Here is a 17678-nt window from a genome sequence, read left to right as displayed (position 1 = left end):
TTAGTGACATTCGACATTGAACTGGTGATTTCGAGTTTTATATGCTGAAAAAATAAAGCGCTTCTTTCAAACGTTTCTGTCATCATTCGTGTAATCCTCCTCCATCGCTTCATAGAGTCCTTGGTATCACATCTGATACTCAATCCTCGTCTTCTTCGTTGATTGGCGCAGGTGTTCGCCGCTCCGTACGCCTCTTAGGTCGTCTATGTCGTGAGCTGCTGATGTTGCTGGCCGAATCATCAGGCATGATGTCAATATCGTCCAAAGCCCAGTCGTCATCACTGCCTGGATCACGATCGCTCTCTCCAGCCCAAGCTGGCCGTTCGTAACCCGAAGACTGTGAGTTACCAGAGTTGGGACCTGAAAGCACATCGATACGACGGCGGTTCTGCAGGTTCTGCATCAAACCGGCTCCCCGCTGACGCAATGCATTTCGGACAACTTCAGCCTTCTTGTGTAGTTTTTCAAAGGCATCTTCCAAAGTCTCCATACCCTTGTAGATCTCCCGTTCAATCTCTGCGATGGCTGCCATCTCCATCTCCTCGTCATTGGAAACAGCTTGCCGACTTCCAGGCACACCGCTTGTGTTGACACTAACAAACGAGGCTGGTGTCGTACCTCGGGAGTACACCGAGAATGGAGTTGTGTTTCTTGAACTGAAAGATGAGGAAGCTCGTGGTCCCGGGCTCATCGTTCGTGTGTTATAGTAGGAACTAGCTGGTGTAGGTCCTCGAGATTCAGGGTACGGTGTCTGAGGCTCGTCATCGGCCCCAGACCAGAGGAAGCCATCGAATCGCCCAGAAATGAGGATCTCCCACTCGGAATTATTGATGTTGGAAAGTGCGACCAAAAGATCGTGAGTGTGGGGATTTTTGACCAGGTATGTAGCAGACTCGGCATCCCGAGGAACCTGTTGCAATCGGTACAAGCGTTGCAATGCGAGACCAGTCTTGATAAGAAAATCTGTTCGAGGTCGATGCCCTGGTGTGGGGGCACGAACGGATGACTTCAGCTCCTTAGAGCCGGTCATGATAGCGTTGAAGTAGGGGCGGTCTTCAGCATCGAGGTTTGTAAGAATGGCAAAAGATAACGTCTCGTCGTCGACATCCTGAGGTGGTGGTACTGGAGTTTCTCCAGTGTTAGACAACCATCGATCGACGGCAGTTCGGACCTTTTTTGACTGGCGAAGATAGTGCTCTCTAAACTCCTCCGCAATATCCGGATCCAATTGAACAGGTGATGCAGGTCGAGGAGGTACATCTCCAGAGATCTCAGCAGCCTTAGTACCGACTTCGGCCAAATCGAAAGGAGGCCACTGTGGAAGCTCGATGCGACCACTCACCCACTCCAAGACATCGCCCCAGTTGAGACCATCGTGGATCTCGTGTGGGTTGTCACACATGACGCAGGTACAGCCATAAGGAGGGAGATCACGAGAAAAGACATTCTCGAGGCGGTCCAACAGCCGACGAGCGACCGAACGATGTCCAGTAGCGACAGCGATTGAGCCTTGCTTGCTGAGTACAGTGTTGTATTGGTCTAGTAGGTTATGAAATGGAGCAAAGAGAGTATCTGTTCCGACAAGGGGAGGATTAGAAGGTCGTGTACCGTTTTGGCGAGGCAGCACTGAAAGAAAGTTTTTAGGAGCTGTGTAAGCAAGGCCGCCGTTTTGAAGAAGATAATCAACCCGAGGCATGTCATGCACATCAAGTGCCGGCGGCGGAGGCGGAGGTGGAGGGGCAATGCCGAAAGCAGAGGCAGGAGTCGCCGTTTTTGAATGCAGATTCGAATCGACATCTTGAACATCGATAACCGAGGGGGTCTCACGCTTCGTATCGGGATATCCATGAGGGAAAGGCGCTTGAGTTGGTGTTCTAGGAGAGGAATCCTGAGCACTAGAGGGGGAGGACGGACCATCTGCTTCATACTTTCTGTGGCTTCTAGTGGAAGAAGTTCGATGAACAGAGCGATGGGAAGAATTAGAGGCCCGTGAATCAGAACGTCGAATCTTTTCAGCAGAACGATGCGAAGATTTCACATAAGTAGCTTGACTCGAAGCTCCTGATCGGCGACTAACACGGGAACGCTCCTCGTTTCGTGAAGCTGATCGAGAGTGACTAGACAATCTCGACTTTGATTTCTTCAGCCCAGCCTCTGATGCCGGAGGTTCCTCGGTTGGGGTCTCAATTCTTGGAATTTCGTCTCTGGGTGATTCGGCATTTAACGTTTCCTCTTCATAGGTTTCCTCATTCGTAGGTTCCTCGTCGGCTGGTTCATCCGGGGTTTCTTCGTTTACAGCAGTCTTGTCCGCGTCCAGGTCTGTTGGGGGTGGACTAGGTGGCGCATTGGAATTGCTACCGCCAGATCGCCTACGGGATGTGAGCTCTTCGGCAGTAGGAGGCGCCGGTGGCTCACGAGTCGGGGGTTTGAGTGATAGAGAATCGCGACTAACGATAGCCTCTTTGCTGTGTGCCTTGCTAAATGATGGATAAGGCATTGAAATACGGTCAGACAAGATAGATGTCGCTGCTGTCGAGGTCCTTGCAATGTCAGAGCTGGCTAAATCGCTGGTGGAAGCAGTGCGGTGATGCCGACGGTGATGTTCGTCACTCTCTCTATCCTTGCGGTGGCGATGGCGGCGACTGGATGTGTGAGAAAGACTGTCGCTGGCTTCGCTTCCAAGCTTGCTCCTAGAAGGTCGAGATGTGCGATGTCGGCGGCGCTCAGGGTCCTTATCCCTTTCTCGATCGTGATCTCGGTCGCGATCTCTACGCTCCTTTCGTTCGGATTTTGAGCGTCGGACCTTTTCTTTTTCTTGCGGTCGCTCATCGGCTGGGGCCTCGACGTCTTGGTCCTTGGAGGACATGGTTGACCATGGAGCTACGGTGAGAATATCGTATGGTTGTAGTTTCGCGGTTAATGTCGTTGTGGTCGATAATTCCAAACGGGGTTCAAGAAAGCGGTCAAGAATAGTGGGCGCAGTAGGGAGTTGATAGCAATAGCCTCTTGGAGCAATAGAAAAAAAGAAGCCAGGAGGATGCAAGGTAAGATTCAGGCTGCCAAGTGAGAGATAGCACTATGTTGGGCAGACTTGGGATGCAACGAAGCAAAAGCGAATTCGTGGAGAGGGGATGGTTGTGCTGTAGAAAGTGAGGTGAGTTGCATGGGGAGCTAAGCGCAGTGCGTGCCAGGCTTGGGTTTGGTTGGTTCCTTCCCTGTAAAACAGTCTCAGGTGTACAATCAGGCACTAAGGCAGGAGGACGGGAGTGAGAGGTCCTTCGAGAGTCGAGACGTTGTACCTCCTTTCCTTCTTCCAGTTTCTCACCGTTAGAAGCACGGCCGAAGATACGTTACAAGAATTAGGCAATTCACTCAATGCTTCCTGGATCAGGGTCGTATCTTAGTTCCCCAACCTGCGATTTAACAACTCGTCTAAAAGGGGATCGGGAAGCTTGGACTTTCTTGCATGGAAGGTACTTGCTCGGGTACGGATCGTACGTAGGAACTTCAACGGTGACGGTCGGTAAAAAATGATGTCAACCTACTAATACCCGACTAAACCTGTCGTCAACACAACCATTATTGTACAGAACTGTTGTATGTACCTACACACCTACTATAGGTATACGCGCAATCTTCAAACAACACAGCCCCAACTACTATCAAGGCTCTCGTTTATGTCTGACTTCCCTTCTCCCAAACTTGCTTGTGGAGCCTGGCAATGTTCAACAACCTAAGCCAACGCTGGGCACGGGCACAGGCACACCAAGCCTTGGCTCCCGAACAGTGAGCGCAGAAAGAATTAAGCAAAGAACCAATTTAGATTGCCACGACTTGCTTGAATTATTTCGTTCGATAGTACTTCCGAGATTTGCAGGGTAGCAGACGGGAGGCTGGGCGTCATCGGGTGACGACCAACCAACCACCTTGATCGCTTGGCCCCCCCAGTATATATGGAACCAGGGTAGAGAGGTATGAGAATGTTCGATAGAGCGATGTAGCTGATATTATTTCTAGAAACGCATGCTAAATATAACATGACTCGAGCGTCTAACTTTAAGGGCTGCCACGCATTGTGTTCTCCATCATTACGACCAATACATACTCTTTCTCGCTCCTGCTTGTAGCGGTGCTGCCCAATATCAGCCGTCAAGATCCAACGATTCATTAAGCGCGCATATTGTCACGAGCTTTCTCCAGCATCCATTCACAGCCCAACACAACTGACAGCCGTCACATTGTTGGACATGATAGGTTGACATGGAAGTCTACAAGCCCACATATCACTTGCATTGCATATTATCGCTTCTGAAAGTACCTCGTTTGATCATGCTCTTCATTCATCGTATCGGTACTAAATCTACTCCAACACGGTTTCGTCTAGGTATACCAGCAACGTAATGTAACGCAGCACATTCGCGCTTCTTTTTCCATCTCCATCTCATTCAAATTAACGCCAATTCCGTTTATACTTGCGCTGTTATTTGCAAAGGTTTTGTAGAGCAACAAATCTCCTACTCCAATCGGCAGGTAGGCGGGTATCTCCCTCGGCTAGTCACCGAGATAATTCGTGAAAACATCATCGCCTACAGGCGATCGAGAAGACCGTTGCTCTCGAGGAGCAGAACAATCTGGTGCACGATGGAGCGGACGTTTTGCTTCTCGAGGTCGACAACGAGGTCGGGCTTGGCAGGAGCCTCGTAAGGGTCGTCGACACCGGTGAAGTTCTTGATCTCACCGTTGCGAGCAGCAGCGTAGACGCCCTTGCGGTCGGTCTTCTCACAGTACTCGAGGGGAGTAGCAACATGGACAAGGAAGAAGGGACCGGACTTCTCGACGAGGTCACGGGCAGCCTTGCGAGCATCCTCAAAGGGAGCAATGGGGGCGGCAATGACAGCAGCGCCGGCCTTGGTCAACTCGGAGGCGACGAACGCGATGCGCTGGATGTTGAGGTCGCGGTCCTTGCGGGTGAAACCAAGCTCAGGAGAGAGCTCGTGTCGCACGTTCTCACCGAGCAACATGGAAACGGGACGACCACCACCCTGGTTGAGAGTGGCCTGGAGAGCACGGGCGATCTGGTCCTTTCCGCTGTTCTGGTAACCGGTCATGAAGACGGTGAAACCCTTCTCAGCGGGGAGGGGGTTCTCCTCACGAAGAACCTTGACAACCTCAGGGTAAGAGAACCACTCGGGGATCTCCTTGCCGGTTCGGAGACGGTGTCGGAGCTCAGTACCAGAGATGTTGAGAGTGCGGGTGCCCTCGGGAATCTCGTTGATGGGTAGGTACTCGTCGGAGTCGGGAAGGTAGATCATGGCCTGGAACTCGACCATCTTAATGCCAAGCTCCTCCTGGTGCTCCTGGACGAGAACCTGAGCATCGTAAGGACCGTAGTGGTCCTTGCCCTGCTTGTTCTTACCGGGACCGGCGTGGTCACGACCAACGATGAAGTGGGTAGCACCGTGGTTCTTGCGGATGATGGCGTGCCAGAGAGCCTCACGAGGACCACCCATTCGCATGGCGAGGGGCAGAAGAGCAAGGGCGGCCATACCGTTGGGGTAACGGGGCAGGAGAGCCTTGTAGACGCGGACACGGGTGAAGTGGTCGATGTCACCGGGCTTGGTGAGACCGACGACAGGCTGGATGAGGACGTTGGCCTGCTGGGAGCGGGCGGCGCGGACCGTCAACTCACGGTGAGCACGGTGCATGGGGTTTCGGGTCTGGAAAGCAACGACCTTTTGCCAGCCGAGCTTGTTGAAGTGAGCGCGGAGCTCAGAGGGAGTGACTTGTAAACGTTAGTCGATTTGGTTTCTATCATGGCTGCCATTGCTTACATCGGAGGTCGAGGAAGTCGTAGTGCTCAAGACGGTTAATGGCCTCGAGTTTACCACCAACATAAAACTCCTTGGCGGTGTCGAAGAGGTACTTAACACCGGGGTGAGTGTCATCATCGCTGCCAAAGACCTTCTTGGCCTCGTTGACCCTGTGAAGCACCCGTATTAGTTATCAACAACCATAATCGGAGTCACTGTGCCACCTACTTGTCAGGTCGGTAAACATCCTCGACGGTCAGGATGGCAAGGTTTCGGTCGTCACGGAAATCGCGGAGAGTGACGCGAGCGCCAGTCTTGATACCAAGCTGGTCGATCTCGGCCTGGCTAACATCGAGGTTGATGGGCATGGAGAAGAGAGCACCATCGGCAAGACGGTTGTTCTCAACAACGCTGAAAGTTTTTGTTAGCCAATGAAGCAATTAGATACATAATCTTAGATTAACTTACCCATTGTAATCCTTCTCATTCAAGAAACCTAAGAGTTGATTGTCAATGGCTGTTCTCTCACGATAAAAAAAAAAAACGTTTCCGTCGCAAACGACACCGGTGATCGGAGATGCGGGGGCGGGGCACCGCGACTCGTCAACGCTCCGTGCGCGCCATCATCACAGCGGGGGAATCAAAAAGATCGACATAAAATTGAAGGAAGGAAGGAAAAAAAAAAAAAGTTTCCGCGCATACCTTCGAGGGGAGAGAAACCACCGTTAAGGATAAGCTCAAGATCGCAAAGGTGTCGCTCGCTGAGTGTAAGGGCAGGAAGCTCCTGAGCCTCAGCCTGGAGCTCGGATTGGCGAGGCAGGTCACGGGCGAAGAGGTCCTTGAGGACACCACCATGAGGAGTGTTGGCCATTGTGCTGTGAGGGTTTGTGGTGTACTTGGGAGAGTTGACAAGAAATTGAAACTTCAGAAACCGAGTCGAGTCGAATCTCTCGGGGTTGTATTAATAAAACAGAAACCGAAGTCAGAGAACGCAATCGGGGGTGTCAACGACTGCACAAATGTTATCCGGGAGAAGACAACGAACAGGAACAGAGGGCGAGAACGAGAAGAATGAGAATCGGCAGCGGAGAAGGACTTGGTTCGATTTTAAATCATCTACCAGCGGTAATACCAAAAAGTACCTCGATCCTCATGCTCATCCACCTCGTCTTCTACATTCACCCTGTCATGATTAGTCTCCTCTCCCCGTCCCTAGTTCAAACAATGATTACTGGGGTTAGATGGATAGGAGGGGTGTAACCAGAAATTGCAGCGAGCCCAAGAACGAGTAAGAGATGGAAAAAATTGCGTGTCCATTGGCAAAACGGACGAAATCGGCCACTGCATCCAATTGCCTTGTGTTGAACGGGCCGCCAAAGCATCGCATCGACTAAGCTCGCGGCCCTCACCGTCAGAAAGAGGAAAGAATTAATGGGGTTGCGGTTTTTAGCTCTCAATGACGTGCTCGGGACTTGAGGCTTATACATGCCGCCGACGAAGCGAGAGGCCAATCAGGTACTGTATTACCAGTCACGGCGGCACTAGGTACAGTAGGTCGTCGGAGCATCGCTCTCGGGCGGCCATAAACAACTTGGAGAATCATGATGACAGATTTAGGTAGAGGAGACGGTTTCCGAGGAGAGTCTCTATTGTACACTTACAATACTAGACACAATGGCTTGGATACCTGTACTGTTGCTGCAATTGCTCAACTGTAGAGCTTACAAACTTACGAGTACCAAAGGTAGGGTTGGATGTACAACATGGATCATCATTTTCCTATTTCAATCTCCCATGGTTAACAAACCAGTTCCTGGTACCTCGAGGCTTGGTAATACTGTACTGCATTGCCATACTTGGGTACCTAGGTAGGTTGCAGTGAAATCTTCAACCGCTGCAGCTGCAGTAGAGGCCCTCTTTAACCCCCCAATCTATCGTAAGTCTGCATCTCCGTATCCATCTTCATCGCAAGGGTAAGAATGCTAACAAGAGATCCTGCGGACATGTTCCATGGCACGACCACCTACTCATCCACACATAACCCACGTTTTATCCATTCATACCCACCATCCGTTTCCTGAGAATGAGCGACAGCTGTGCCCTTTTTAATATTGGCATATTGTTGTGCTAGAAAAGCTGATCTAAGTACCACATTGGCTTATCATGATGCCTGTAGTTTATCTCAACACTTCAACGAGCTTTCTATCTCATGTCAATCCTCAGAATCACCATTTTTCTTGAACCCGGCCCTCTTCCTCCGCAACCTCGCATCTCAAAAAGTGGTTGCTGGGGATAGTCCCGCCGACTGGGGCGTGAGGTTCCCCGAGTCAATGCGGTTGTCGGGCGATCGCCCGACAAAAGGTGGGCAGAGGAGGCAAGGAGGCAAGGAGAAAAAAAAAAAAGAAGCGCGGTTCTTGTTCCCCTCAGTCATGATAGATGAAAGTTCTTTTCTTAGTAATCGCGCAATCCTCTGACGTTAATGCGACAATTTCTTTGTAGTTAGCTCGACCGATCGACAAAGTCATGCAGAAGCAGAACTTCTCGATATTTGGAGACTCCCCATCCATTGAATTCTCTTCACACCAAATTAACCCGTGAAGACAAGGATTCGATGGTTGGTCAGCATCTGACCATCTGCGCTGCGCCATTGGATTTCGTATCAGATACAGAGTGCCTATTGTTGGTAACTCCCCTGGCGATCAGGTTTACATAGCACAGAATATGTGCATACATTGCCCAATACTCGAGCGTTGTTGGCATAGTTATCCTTCGAAAACGGCCGTATTCTTCCTCGACTTCAGTTTAGTGAGAGAGATTCTCATCTATGTACTGATAGGAGACGCTAGGAGACGTAACAGCTCCATGAAGATAAGGTCAACCTTGAACACAACGGCACAGTTCGCTGTATGTGCTGGTGGGTGAAGGTTTCTTTTAAACATCCATTTTTAGGTAGATTTAATGCCAGCTTTGAGACAACAACCTTTGGGGCCTCGGTGTTATAAAATAGGTACGAGGAAATGGGCGGTGCAAGCCTTATCATACAAATTAGATGCTCATTTTGTGGCTTTCAGTCGCCATCTAGGTACCAAAGTAGTAGGTATTGCCAAGTCCCGGTCTTTGATCCGGCGCCATTTGTATAAGGAAGCCAAGAATCATCACTACGGGGCTGCCTTTGCTACCAACAGTCTGAAAGCAACGTTTTCGTTGTTTAATTTGTACCGAAATTGAGCCAGCTCATTGCTCGCTGCAGGGTCGATCGGGAGTATCTGCTGGTCTAGCCGCTTTGTAAAAAGTTGTGGTTGGCGGCAGAGGATATTTAGCGCCTGCAGCTCCGGAAACGCAGTCCATGCTTCTACCAATATAGAACACTCCAATATAGTAATGCCTACAGGGAAGAGCCACAGTCATACATGATTTGAAAGAATCATATGCCCAACTGCTACTTAGTTGTGGCAAATGGTTAATGATGGAAGGTCTGCAAGATATGCACCATAATCCACCAAGCCTCACGCGATTGTCTCAACAAAAAAGTAATGCTCCCTAAGGTATACACATAGGTACCTGTTTTCATCGGCCGTGCAACGTACAGTACGTAGCAAATACATTAGAGTGATGAATTCGTAACGAATGTGTGGCCGCCGTTGTCAGTTGATAAGCTCGTCTTCCCCAACTGCACCCAATCATAGATCTACCCTCCTACTGCCAAGTTTGAGAAAGATGCCGCAATCGTTGGAAGCTCGACACGTGGAAAGGATAATTCCCCGCCTCTTAAATTTTGGCTTTGAAGAAGCGCTGCTGGCCAATCGATACGAGCCAACTCCCCGAGCAAGGCGAGAAACTGTGCTTGAGTCGTGTTGCGTTATGCAAACTAGCCTATCGTACCTACCTATGACTTGGGGGAGGAAGGGACTTTGTCGCGTGTTCTTCATTTAATTCACTGACTGGAATACTCTGTAAGCGAAACGAGAAGCATCTGAGTGAGATAGTCAATTTAACTGCGCGCAACCTGTCACCTTGAAAGATAGGTAGATAATTGGGAAGGTGCAATCTGGATTAGGTTAGTACTTACCTTTGTAGTCTACAGAGTACCCAGGCAGGTGGTAGGTCAGGTTAGTAGCTTGCGACGCTTTCCTCTCCAAATTTTAGAAGCTTGGCCAGAAAATGTGGTTGGCTTCTCCAAGATCTTATTCCCAACCTTCCTTGTTTTGCAACATGTACTATTAGGTTCTCGTCGTCATCATAGCTTCGGTGTCTTGAACATGTCGATTCCACCAAAATGCGTTGAATGAGCCATATCGTGTTTCTCGGATTTTGTTAATCTTTGGCGAGTTCACAACTGTCAGGTCGACTCCCCTTCCCCTAATTAGAACCCCTGCAGCGCCAACCTTAAATTCCCGTCGATCTTTAGCCGCGCCACTATTGTGTCTTGGGCTACGTCAAACAAACACGAGATCTTGCATTCGCACAAAGAACACCAAGCTTTAATCTCTCGTTACTCGGCGTCTCCCGTCTTCTCTTCTCTGACAAACCTTCCAATGTTTGACGATTCGTAACGACTGGTTTACGCTTTGCGACGACTTCTGACCGCTAGGATAGCGGCTTGCGAACGAAAACACTCACCGCGAACATCAATTCTAAGGCCTGCATTCCCCAACTTCATGTCCGAATCGACCGATTTCCCACCGCCGGACTCCTCAACCTCACTATACACTCCCTTCCATTCTTCAGAATAGCAAACGACTCCCGATAGCGATACTTGTATCGTAGAATCTGCCCTGGCGGGTTCGCCCGCATTCCGCCTTTTCCGACCCCTTACCATCATTTCTTGATCGTCAAAATGTTCGTGGTTCAACGACCCTCAGCAGCATCCTTTTGCTTCTTTGCTGCTCTGGGTGTTATTCCAACTGTATTCGGCCAAGATAGAATCTTCATTAATGGGACGGGCGACGATGGTGTATTCCACGATCGCCTAGACGTTAGCAGGACCCCTTCGCTCTATACCGGCGACTTCGATGACTGCTTAAATGATGGAAGTTTGTTCAATGTAACTGGCTTTGACACAGCTTATTACTCTGACAACCTCACTGTATCATTTCATCTATACGGAAGCTCCAATATCCGTCGAGAAAATGTCATGAGTGAGTTATGAAATCTATCCTGCCTTTCCGGCTCTTCTGACCAGATTCCAGTGCATCTCTCTATCGAGGTCTATGGGGAGGAGCGTTTCAATAAGACTTACGATCCATGCGCGGCTAACATCACAAGTCTCTGTCCACTTGAGGCCGGAGAGCTTGTCAACGCATATATCACTACTTCGATTTCAGCTGACGATATCGCCGGCATCCCTTCAATCGCGTTGAACATTCCTGATTTGGAAGGATTCTCCCGCCTGCGGATTTTTGCCAACTCGACACAGACCGAAATTGGATGTTTCCAGGCCACCATGAGCAACGGCAGGACTTTCTCACAGCCAGAGATCGTCGGAACGATCCTAGGAGTTTTCACCGTGTTTGCAGTCTTGGCCTCGTTCGCAACTGCTATTTACGGTGTGCAAATCCAGCACATGAGAATGCATTATGCCCATTCGTTCTCAATCTTAATCATCTTTGAGACTTTCCAGTCGATCTTTTTCTCGGGGGCGCTGTCTGTCAACTGGCCTGCTTTACTTCCGGCCTGGTGGAGCAACTTTGCATGGACCGCTGGTATGTTCGCGACCGACGATATGATCGGGGCTATCAGTCCCTTCGCAGGCGTTTCAGGCAACGCGAGCCAGGTTGGCTCTGCAGGTTCGATTCCTATCAACAATGGAGGCGGTCTGGCCCAACAAATCTTCGGCCGAAGCCTACAGAGTCGCGCTATTGTTCAGCAAGATGACGTTCTACACTCTCTCGTTCGCCGGGCTGATTTCAACTCTAGCAATCCATATGACTATAGTTGGGCCGGAGGACCTCGGAATCCAGGAATGCCACTACCGGGCGACTACTCTGGCTTTCCGGGAGTTTTATCTGTACTTGGGATCCCTCGGAATGATGCTTTCATTATTGGTCTCATTTGGCTTCTTGTCGTCTTGTTAGCCGTCGCCCTTTTCATAACGTTTGCCAAGCTCACACTTGAGTTGTGCGCCAAGTGCAAATTGACCAAGTCAGATGGCTTCGACTACTTCCGCTCGCACTGGCTTGGATATCTGGTAGCAGGCTTGCTGCGAACTCTTTTCATAGCGTTCTTCGTCATGACAACCCTTACACTGTTCCAATTCTCGATCAATGGGCCTCCAGGGCCAACTGCAATCGCCGCCGTCATCTTTGTCATGTTTATGGGGTTCGCCGGTTTTACAGCCTATGCTTGCTCGACAAGATTGCGTGAGGGCAAATATGAGGTTGTGTCTGACACTCTACGCTTTGAGCAAGGCAAGATTTTGAAAAAGATCCCATTTGTTGCGACGACTCTTGAGAGTTCGATAGGCGAAGAGGAACAAGCACAGAAGCCACGCCTGTTTGCCAGTTTGCCAATCCGACGTATCAGATTTGTTGACAAAGACCCCGAGCGACCCAAAGTTCACCAAGATGAGTCTTACATCAAGCGGTTTGGATGGCTCTCGGCTCGATATCGACTCTCTCGATGGTGGTTTTTCACAGTGTACCTGGCTTACCAATTTGTGCGCGCATGTCTTATCGGCGGAGGCCGTGCGAGCCCCTTGGCCCAAGTCTATGGTCTCTTTATATTTGAGATCATTTCTCTAACCATCATCATCAAACTCAAGCCCTTTGAGGGTTCTCGTAACACAACAGCAGCCATCTGGTTACTTTCAATTTCCAAGATTGTTACCACTGGCCTTTCCATCGCCTTCTTGCGAACTCTGGACCTGAGCCGCGTTGCAGCAACAGCTATTGGCATGATAATTCTTGTGGTCCAATGTTTTCTTGCGGCGGCTATCTTGGTTCTTATCGTGCTCGGAATGGTTTCCACGTGGATGTCCTTATCCCGGAACCGTGAGGATTTCCCCGAGAAAATTGACGATCTTCGTGTCCGATACTTCGAACACATGGAGGATAGGGCGGGTACTACGAAGCCCAAAGAGGACGACGTGGACGAACTTGAAGAGCTGTCGAAATCCATCTTCAGCGTGAGCAATGTGAAGCGTAACACCCACAACAATGCGTTTCCAACGTTGGAGGGCACGAGATCCCAAGTGCCGTCTCATCCAGCGCATCCACTGAACCGACCGCGCCGGACAAACAGTGCCAGTTCCCGGCACTCTGTCAATAGTCTGCCTCGGAGTGGTCGTACCCATCGTGCTTCATGGAGTTCAAAGGATTTTGCAGAGTGGGATGCTGATATGAATAGGGGCGACACGTCCCGAATCAGCCGCATGCGAAGCAGCTCGTTGCGCGTGCAAGCATCCAAATACTCTGTAAGCCGGCCCCCCATGACACCGACTCGAGAGTCTGCCGAGTTTCCGCGCATGAGTGTCAGCGCCGTGGACAAGGACGCGATTGCTCAAGACAAAATCGAAGAGAACGTTGCTACCCCGAAGAGAAGAAAAAGAACTGTCAGTTGGGCCGACCAGAGCTCAATATGCGAAGAGCCCCCCGAAGAGGTTTCAAAGAATGACGACAAGCCGCTGGAGAAGATTGACTCGACGGGGGGTCGACATGAAGCAACCGCGACAAAGTCCGAAGAATAATTGTCGCCTGTCTACTACAGAGATTCTGGATTTTCACCACGCAAGACTATCATCATCTCCCTGCATTTGCATTTGGAATTTAATCACGACCTTTACGCTTTGCGCTTACCCAGATTCCCCATATCGCCAGTCAGTAAATCTCAACTGCTGGGCATTAAACGTATGCATTTTGTAAATCCAAGCATGTTGCTGTCTTCCTGCAGGGACAGGAAGCAGCTTGTGGGTTTTGTTTTATTTACCGTTGGATTCATATTGAGATGAGGCATGAACACACACACAAAAGACTATAGAGTCTGGTCAACAATGATGTCTGGAGTTTCACGATGGGAATTTCAGATTGAGAATACATGGCATAGATAGTTAATTTGATCATTTTATGACATAAATGCGTCTTGGGTTGGCATGATCTCGTGTTGGTCGATATATCAGAGAGCAGACGATGTTTATTGGTAAGAAATTACAATTTCCATTACATTCCCTCAGAACCGTCTAGTCTAGATATCCAAGGCGGACAGAATGGATGCCAGTGCGCTCCAAGTGCCGCAAAATACAAGCCTCGTCATATAGCCCATTACCTAGTCAAAAAGGCGTGTTGCACGATTCTCCTCATGTCTAACACAGAAGATATTGGCATATAGCTGGATATCTATTAATAAAACGTGAACTGAACACCTAGATACCACATTATCGGGTTGTCGTGATGATCTTGTTGTATGTATACTTGGCTCCTTTAGATTTGAAAGGTCAGGTTCTCCGAAGTCGCACGCTCTCAACCTTCAAACAACTGAGCTCTTAGGTTTGTGCTCTTGTAAATAGCGAACCACGTTTGTGCTCTATTGTTAAACTGCGAGCTCCTCATGATGTGCTCATTCAGGCGCTCATTCGCCGCGCAGCCCTGCCTGTTATCGTCTGCAAAGCAAACGAACATTCATTTTCTACCCACTCATGTAAAGCACCCCTCGTTTTCAAATGATCTTTGTTTTAATTGTTCTTTCCATTGTCGAGAAAGGCTGCGTTAATGGCAGAGATTGCCAATGAAGCCTCCGAGTCCCTTCGTTGTTCCTTCTCTACGAGTTCCTTTTCTTCCAAGATCTGTAACGACTGACATTAGACACTTCCTTCCTCGCCGGTCGTCGACAACTCTGCGAGAATCAATCGGTTTTTGCAAAAGCAAACTTACCTACTTTTCGTCGCTCGCTATTAAGAATGTCTGATAACCATAACAATCACAAGAACAGTGACTCTCAACCCCTGAGCGAGGAGACCCGCGAAGATCTCCGTCGCATGACCCTTGGTCTCACTGACCAGAAGACCATCGACACCCTCACTCGAGTCGGTATGATGGCTAAGAATAAGCGAGAGAGCTCTCGAGCTCATCGTGAGCAGGCCGCCGCCCGTGCCGAGGCTGAAAAGGAAGCGACCGCCAAGAAGAAGGATACTCTCGTCGAGGAGACTGCTAATGAGGATGGCGGTGCCCAGGATGGAGGTACCAAGTCTTGCAAGGAAAGCAACAAGCAGACTTAGGTGGTTCTCTTACGATATGGATCTCGCCATCTGTCTCGCCTTCTGTACCTTTTGAGCTTTGATCAGACTGCGCTTAAGGTAAGATATCGTGATCCAGTCGCTCTACTTTTGTCGCCAATACTTACAACACCCTAGACGTCCTGTTCGACTATGGCAGACAGCATGTTATCGAAGCATGCGATCGGATACAAACCCTGGGGTTCCTATCTCGTTAGAGACCGACTGGAACTGGGAACAATGGAGACTGTGTAGTCTATGTCCCATGAAGGATCGAAATATCTGTGACTTCGGAAGGGGCGTGAACCGATTACTTTTCAGAACAAGATCTTTTCCCTTACTTCTCTTTTGCTCTTTCCTGTCTTGCTAGGCATAGCGAAGCAGGGTATCTTTTCTTTTTCCTTCAACGGTCACAACATACAGAAGCAACGGCATCTATTATTATGCTGTATAAACAGTGACAGTAGTGACAGTCTTCCTTGCATGGGTTTGGTGGAGTGACCGTGTCCGCCTGCATTAGTGTGAGACAAACAGCTCGACCTGCAACGCCCATTTGCACTTTTAGAGCCCGGAATTAAGGGTAGATCGAACAATGGCCTTTGGAGGAGTCAGATCATGTTCGAAGTGGAAGTTCTAGTGATCGAGACTTTGCACAGTTGAAGATGAACGAGTGACAAGTACAGTATGTGATGTTTCTGTTAGCCGCAGGAACTTCGTAACGCAGCGGGACTAGATCTGTCTTACCCGAGGAAGCATGTTCATTGTGATCATCACCTTATTTTCCCTTCTGCTTCCACCATGCAGATAGCCCCGAAGCGCCTCTATGCTGTGTTCCGTCTCCCCGGTCTGGGGAATTAAGAGCGCCAAAGACACAAATGATTGCGGACGGATATCCCTCCGAGATGGCACGTACCATAGTATGTTGTTATCTGAACCCAAGGACGCCATAATATACTGTACTAGTTGTAATTACTGAATATGTCGAGGTAAACCTCAGCAACAGGGGACCCTTGCTAGACCTACCGCAACCTGCAATGTACACGTCTTGGCAGGCTCGGGTCAAAGTTGTGTGGCCACGGGCCACGGCATAGTCTTACTATAGTAAGACAATCAAATCGCATGTTGTTTCCGTCTCACGGCACCAACGATGCACTAAGATCTACTCTTGATTTGAGGCCCTGAGACCCAAGTCAACCTCGCAGAGGCTAGCCAAGCTGGGAAATTCGACAACGCAGATGAACACCATTCACGATACGCAGCCCTGAGAAGTCAGTCCTGTATGTACAGACAGAAGATTATACAAGGATCAAGCACAAATGACACGATAATGACACTATTCCCTCGACACCCTTCCATCACTATCTCCACCGATCTTGCGTTCAAGGATCTAGATCGTAAGCGAAGTTGCTTCTAGATCGAACCAAATGAGGGTCGGCTGCCAGATCTATGTTAAAGAGACCTATCGAGGGCATGGTCTAGCTCATGCTTGTTTATTCTCATTCAAGCACGAGATAGGATATAACCCACTTAAGTTCTCGATCCTTTTCTCCGACTTAAGATACCCATGTCCTGTACTGTCAGTCCGAGAACTTTGCTGTGCCGCAGCCAGATCGAGAGACAGGCACAACTTCACACCCACTGCGGAGTCTGCCGCATCAGTTCATAACTGTTAGTTAACGTGTGCGTTGGCACCTAGCGGTTTGGTTACAACAGCATATAGTAGCTTCTGATCTCTCTTGTCCATTCAGGCGAGCGTGGGTACCATGCTTTAGCCTGCTTATCCCAGACGACATCCGTCAAACATCCAGATATCCAGACTCTTACTCTTAGGCTTTATAATCATGTGCCGTCTGCAAGTATCCGTGCAAGGGTGAACCGCGAAGGGTTCATATCAGTAATCACTCTTTTGGCGAACAGACAGGAATTATACGCCATCGGGACTTTGAACCGAGCCGATAGATATAGAAGAAGGGAAAAAAGCGAGAGTGCATATCGTAAAGGAGACCCCTGAATTGACGACAGCTTTCCGCGACGCCCACTGTCTGGTCCTCTGAAGATCGTGACAAGTGGAGTGATGACATGCTTGCTTCTTCTTCTCGGCCGACCTGATCCTACTATCGCATGTTAAAGACTCGTGCATATACTGATGTGACGAGACAAGACAAGACAAGAGTGGCGGCGCCATCAACAAACACTCAAGGACTGTACTGTACCTGACAATCAGAGTAAAGCGACATTCATCTGCTGCAATAATGCGGAGATCTCGGTGCACTGTAGGAAGTTGGCGCCATGTATGCGAGACAGAATATGCAGGTCGCTTTGTGCCGGGCAGCTCTGGACAAATTTTAGGCTGTTTGTTCTTGAAGCCTAGGCAGTTAAGATTAGATATCGAGTCTCTCGATGCTCCCAAGACCAATGATCTGCAAGTAGAGCGGTTTTCTAGCCTTAAATGGTGGAAATCTGGGGCTGAGGTTTAACAAAAAGAAGAGTGTATTCGTAGGGCTGCACCGTTTACTTGACATCTGCAACTAAAGTTGATCTTATTGACCGAACGAGTTCCAGGACAAGATACATACACCCTTGATCTGTTGTCCTGAGGCCATTGTCATCGTCACCACTTCATTAATAAACCAATCGCGCCAACCAAGAACCATTCATCTTCA

The 17678-nt window shown here is 49.3% G+C and overlaps 4 protein-coding genes across 4 annotated transcripts; 2 read left to right on the top strand and 2 right to left on the bottom strand.

Moving 5' to 3' along the window:
• Nucleotides 1-139: 139 nt before the first annotated feature.
• On the bottom strand, nucleotides 140-2866 carry FIESC28_07530 (uncharacterized protein; the record flags this gene model as incomplete). The annotated part of the gene is made up of 1 exon (XM_031161670.1): nucleotides 140-2866. One exon carries the CDS (start codon nucleotides 2864-2866, stop codon nucleotides 140-142), a length of 2727 nt encoding a protein of 908 aa, XP_031014278.1.
• A 1720-nt stretch (nucleotides 2867-4586) lies between these two features.
• FIESC28_07529 (uncharacterized protein) lies at nucleotides 4587-6681 on the bottom strand (the record flags this gene model as incomplete). Its single annotated transcript, XM_031161669.1, has 5 exons — nucleotides 4587-5782; nucleotides 5832-5980; nucleotides 6039-6221; nucleotides 6279-6306; nucleotides 6513-6681. The coding sequence occupies 5 exons, from the start codon at nucleotides 6679-6681 to the stop codon at nucleotides 4587-4589; spliced, it is 1725 nt and encodes a 574-aa protein (XP_031014277.1).
• Nucleotides 6682-10647: 3966 nt separating this feature from the next.
• Nucleotides 10648-13494, top strand: FIESC28_07528 (uncharacterized protein; the record flags this gene model as incomplete). The annotated part of the gene is made up of 2 exons (XM_031161668.1): nucleotides 10648-10948; nucleotides 11000-13494. The coding sequence occupies 2 exons, from the start codon at nucleotides 10648-10650 to the stop codon at nucleotides 13492-13494; spliced, it is 2796 nt and encodes a 931-aa protein (XP_031014276.1).
• Nucleotides 13495-14700: 1206 nt separating this feature from the next.
• On the top strand, nucleotides 14701-15018 carry FIESC28_07527 (uncharacterized protein; the record flags this gene model as incomplete). Its single annotated transcript, XM_031161667.1, has 1 exon — nucleotides 14701-15018. The coding sequence occupies one exon, from the start codon at nucleotides 14701-14703 to the stop codon at nucleotides 15016-15018; it is 318 nt and encodes a 105-aa protein (XP_031014275.1).
• Nucleotides 15019-17678: the final 2660 nt, after the last annotated feature.

Source organism: Fusarium coffeatum, assembly GCF_003316985.1.
Source record: "Fusarium coffeatum strain FIESC_28 chromosome Unknown BRIP53273_contig_167, whole genome shotgun sequence".
NCBI lineage: Eukaryota > Fungi > Ascomycota > Sordariomycetes > Hypocreales > Nectriaceae > Fusarium > Fusarium coffeatum.
Note: the sequence above shows the minus strand (reverse complement) of the source record. Positions and strands in the feature narration are given on the sequence as shown.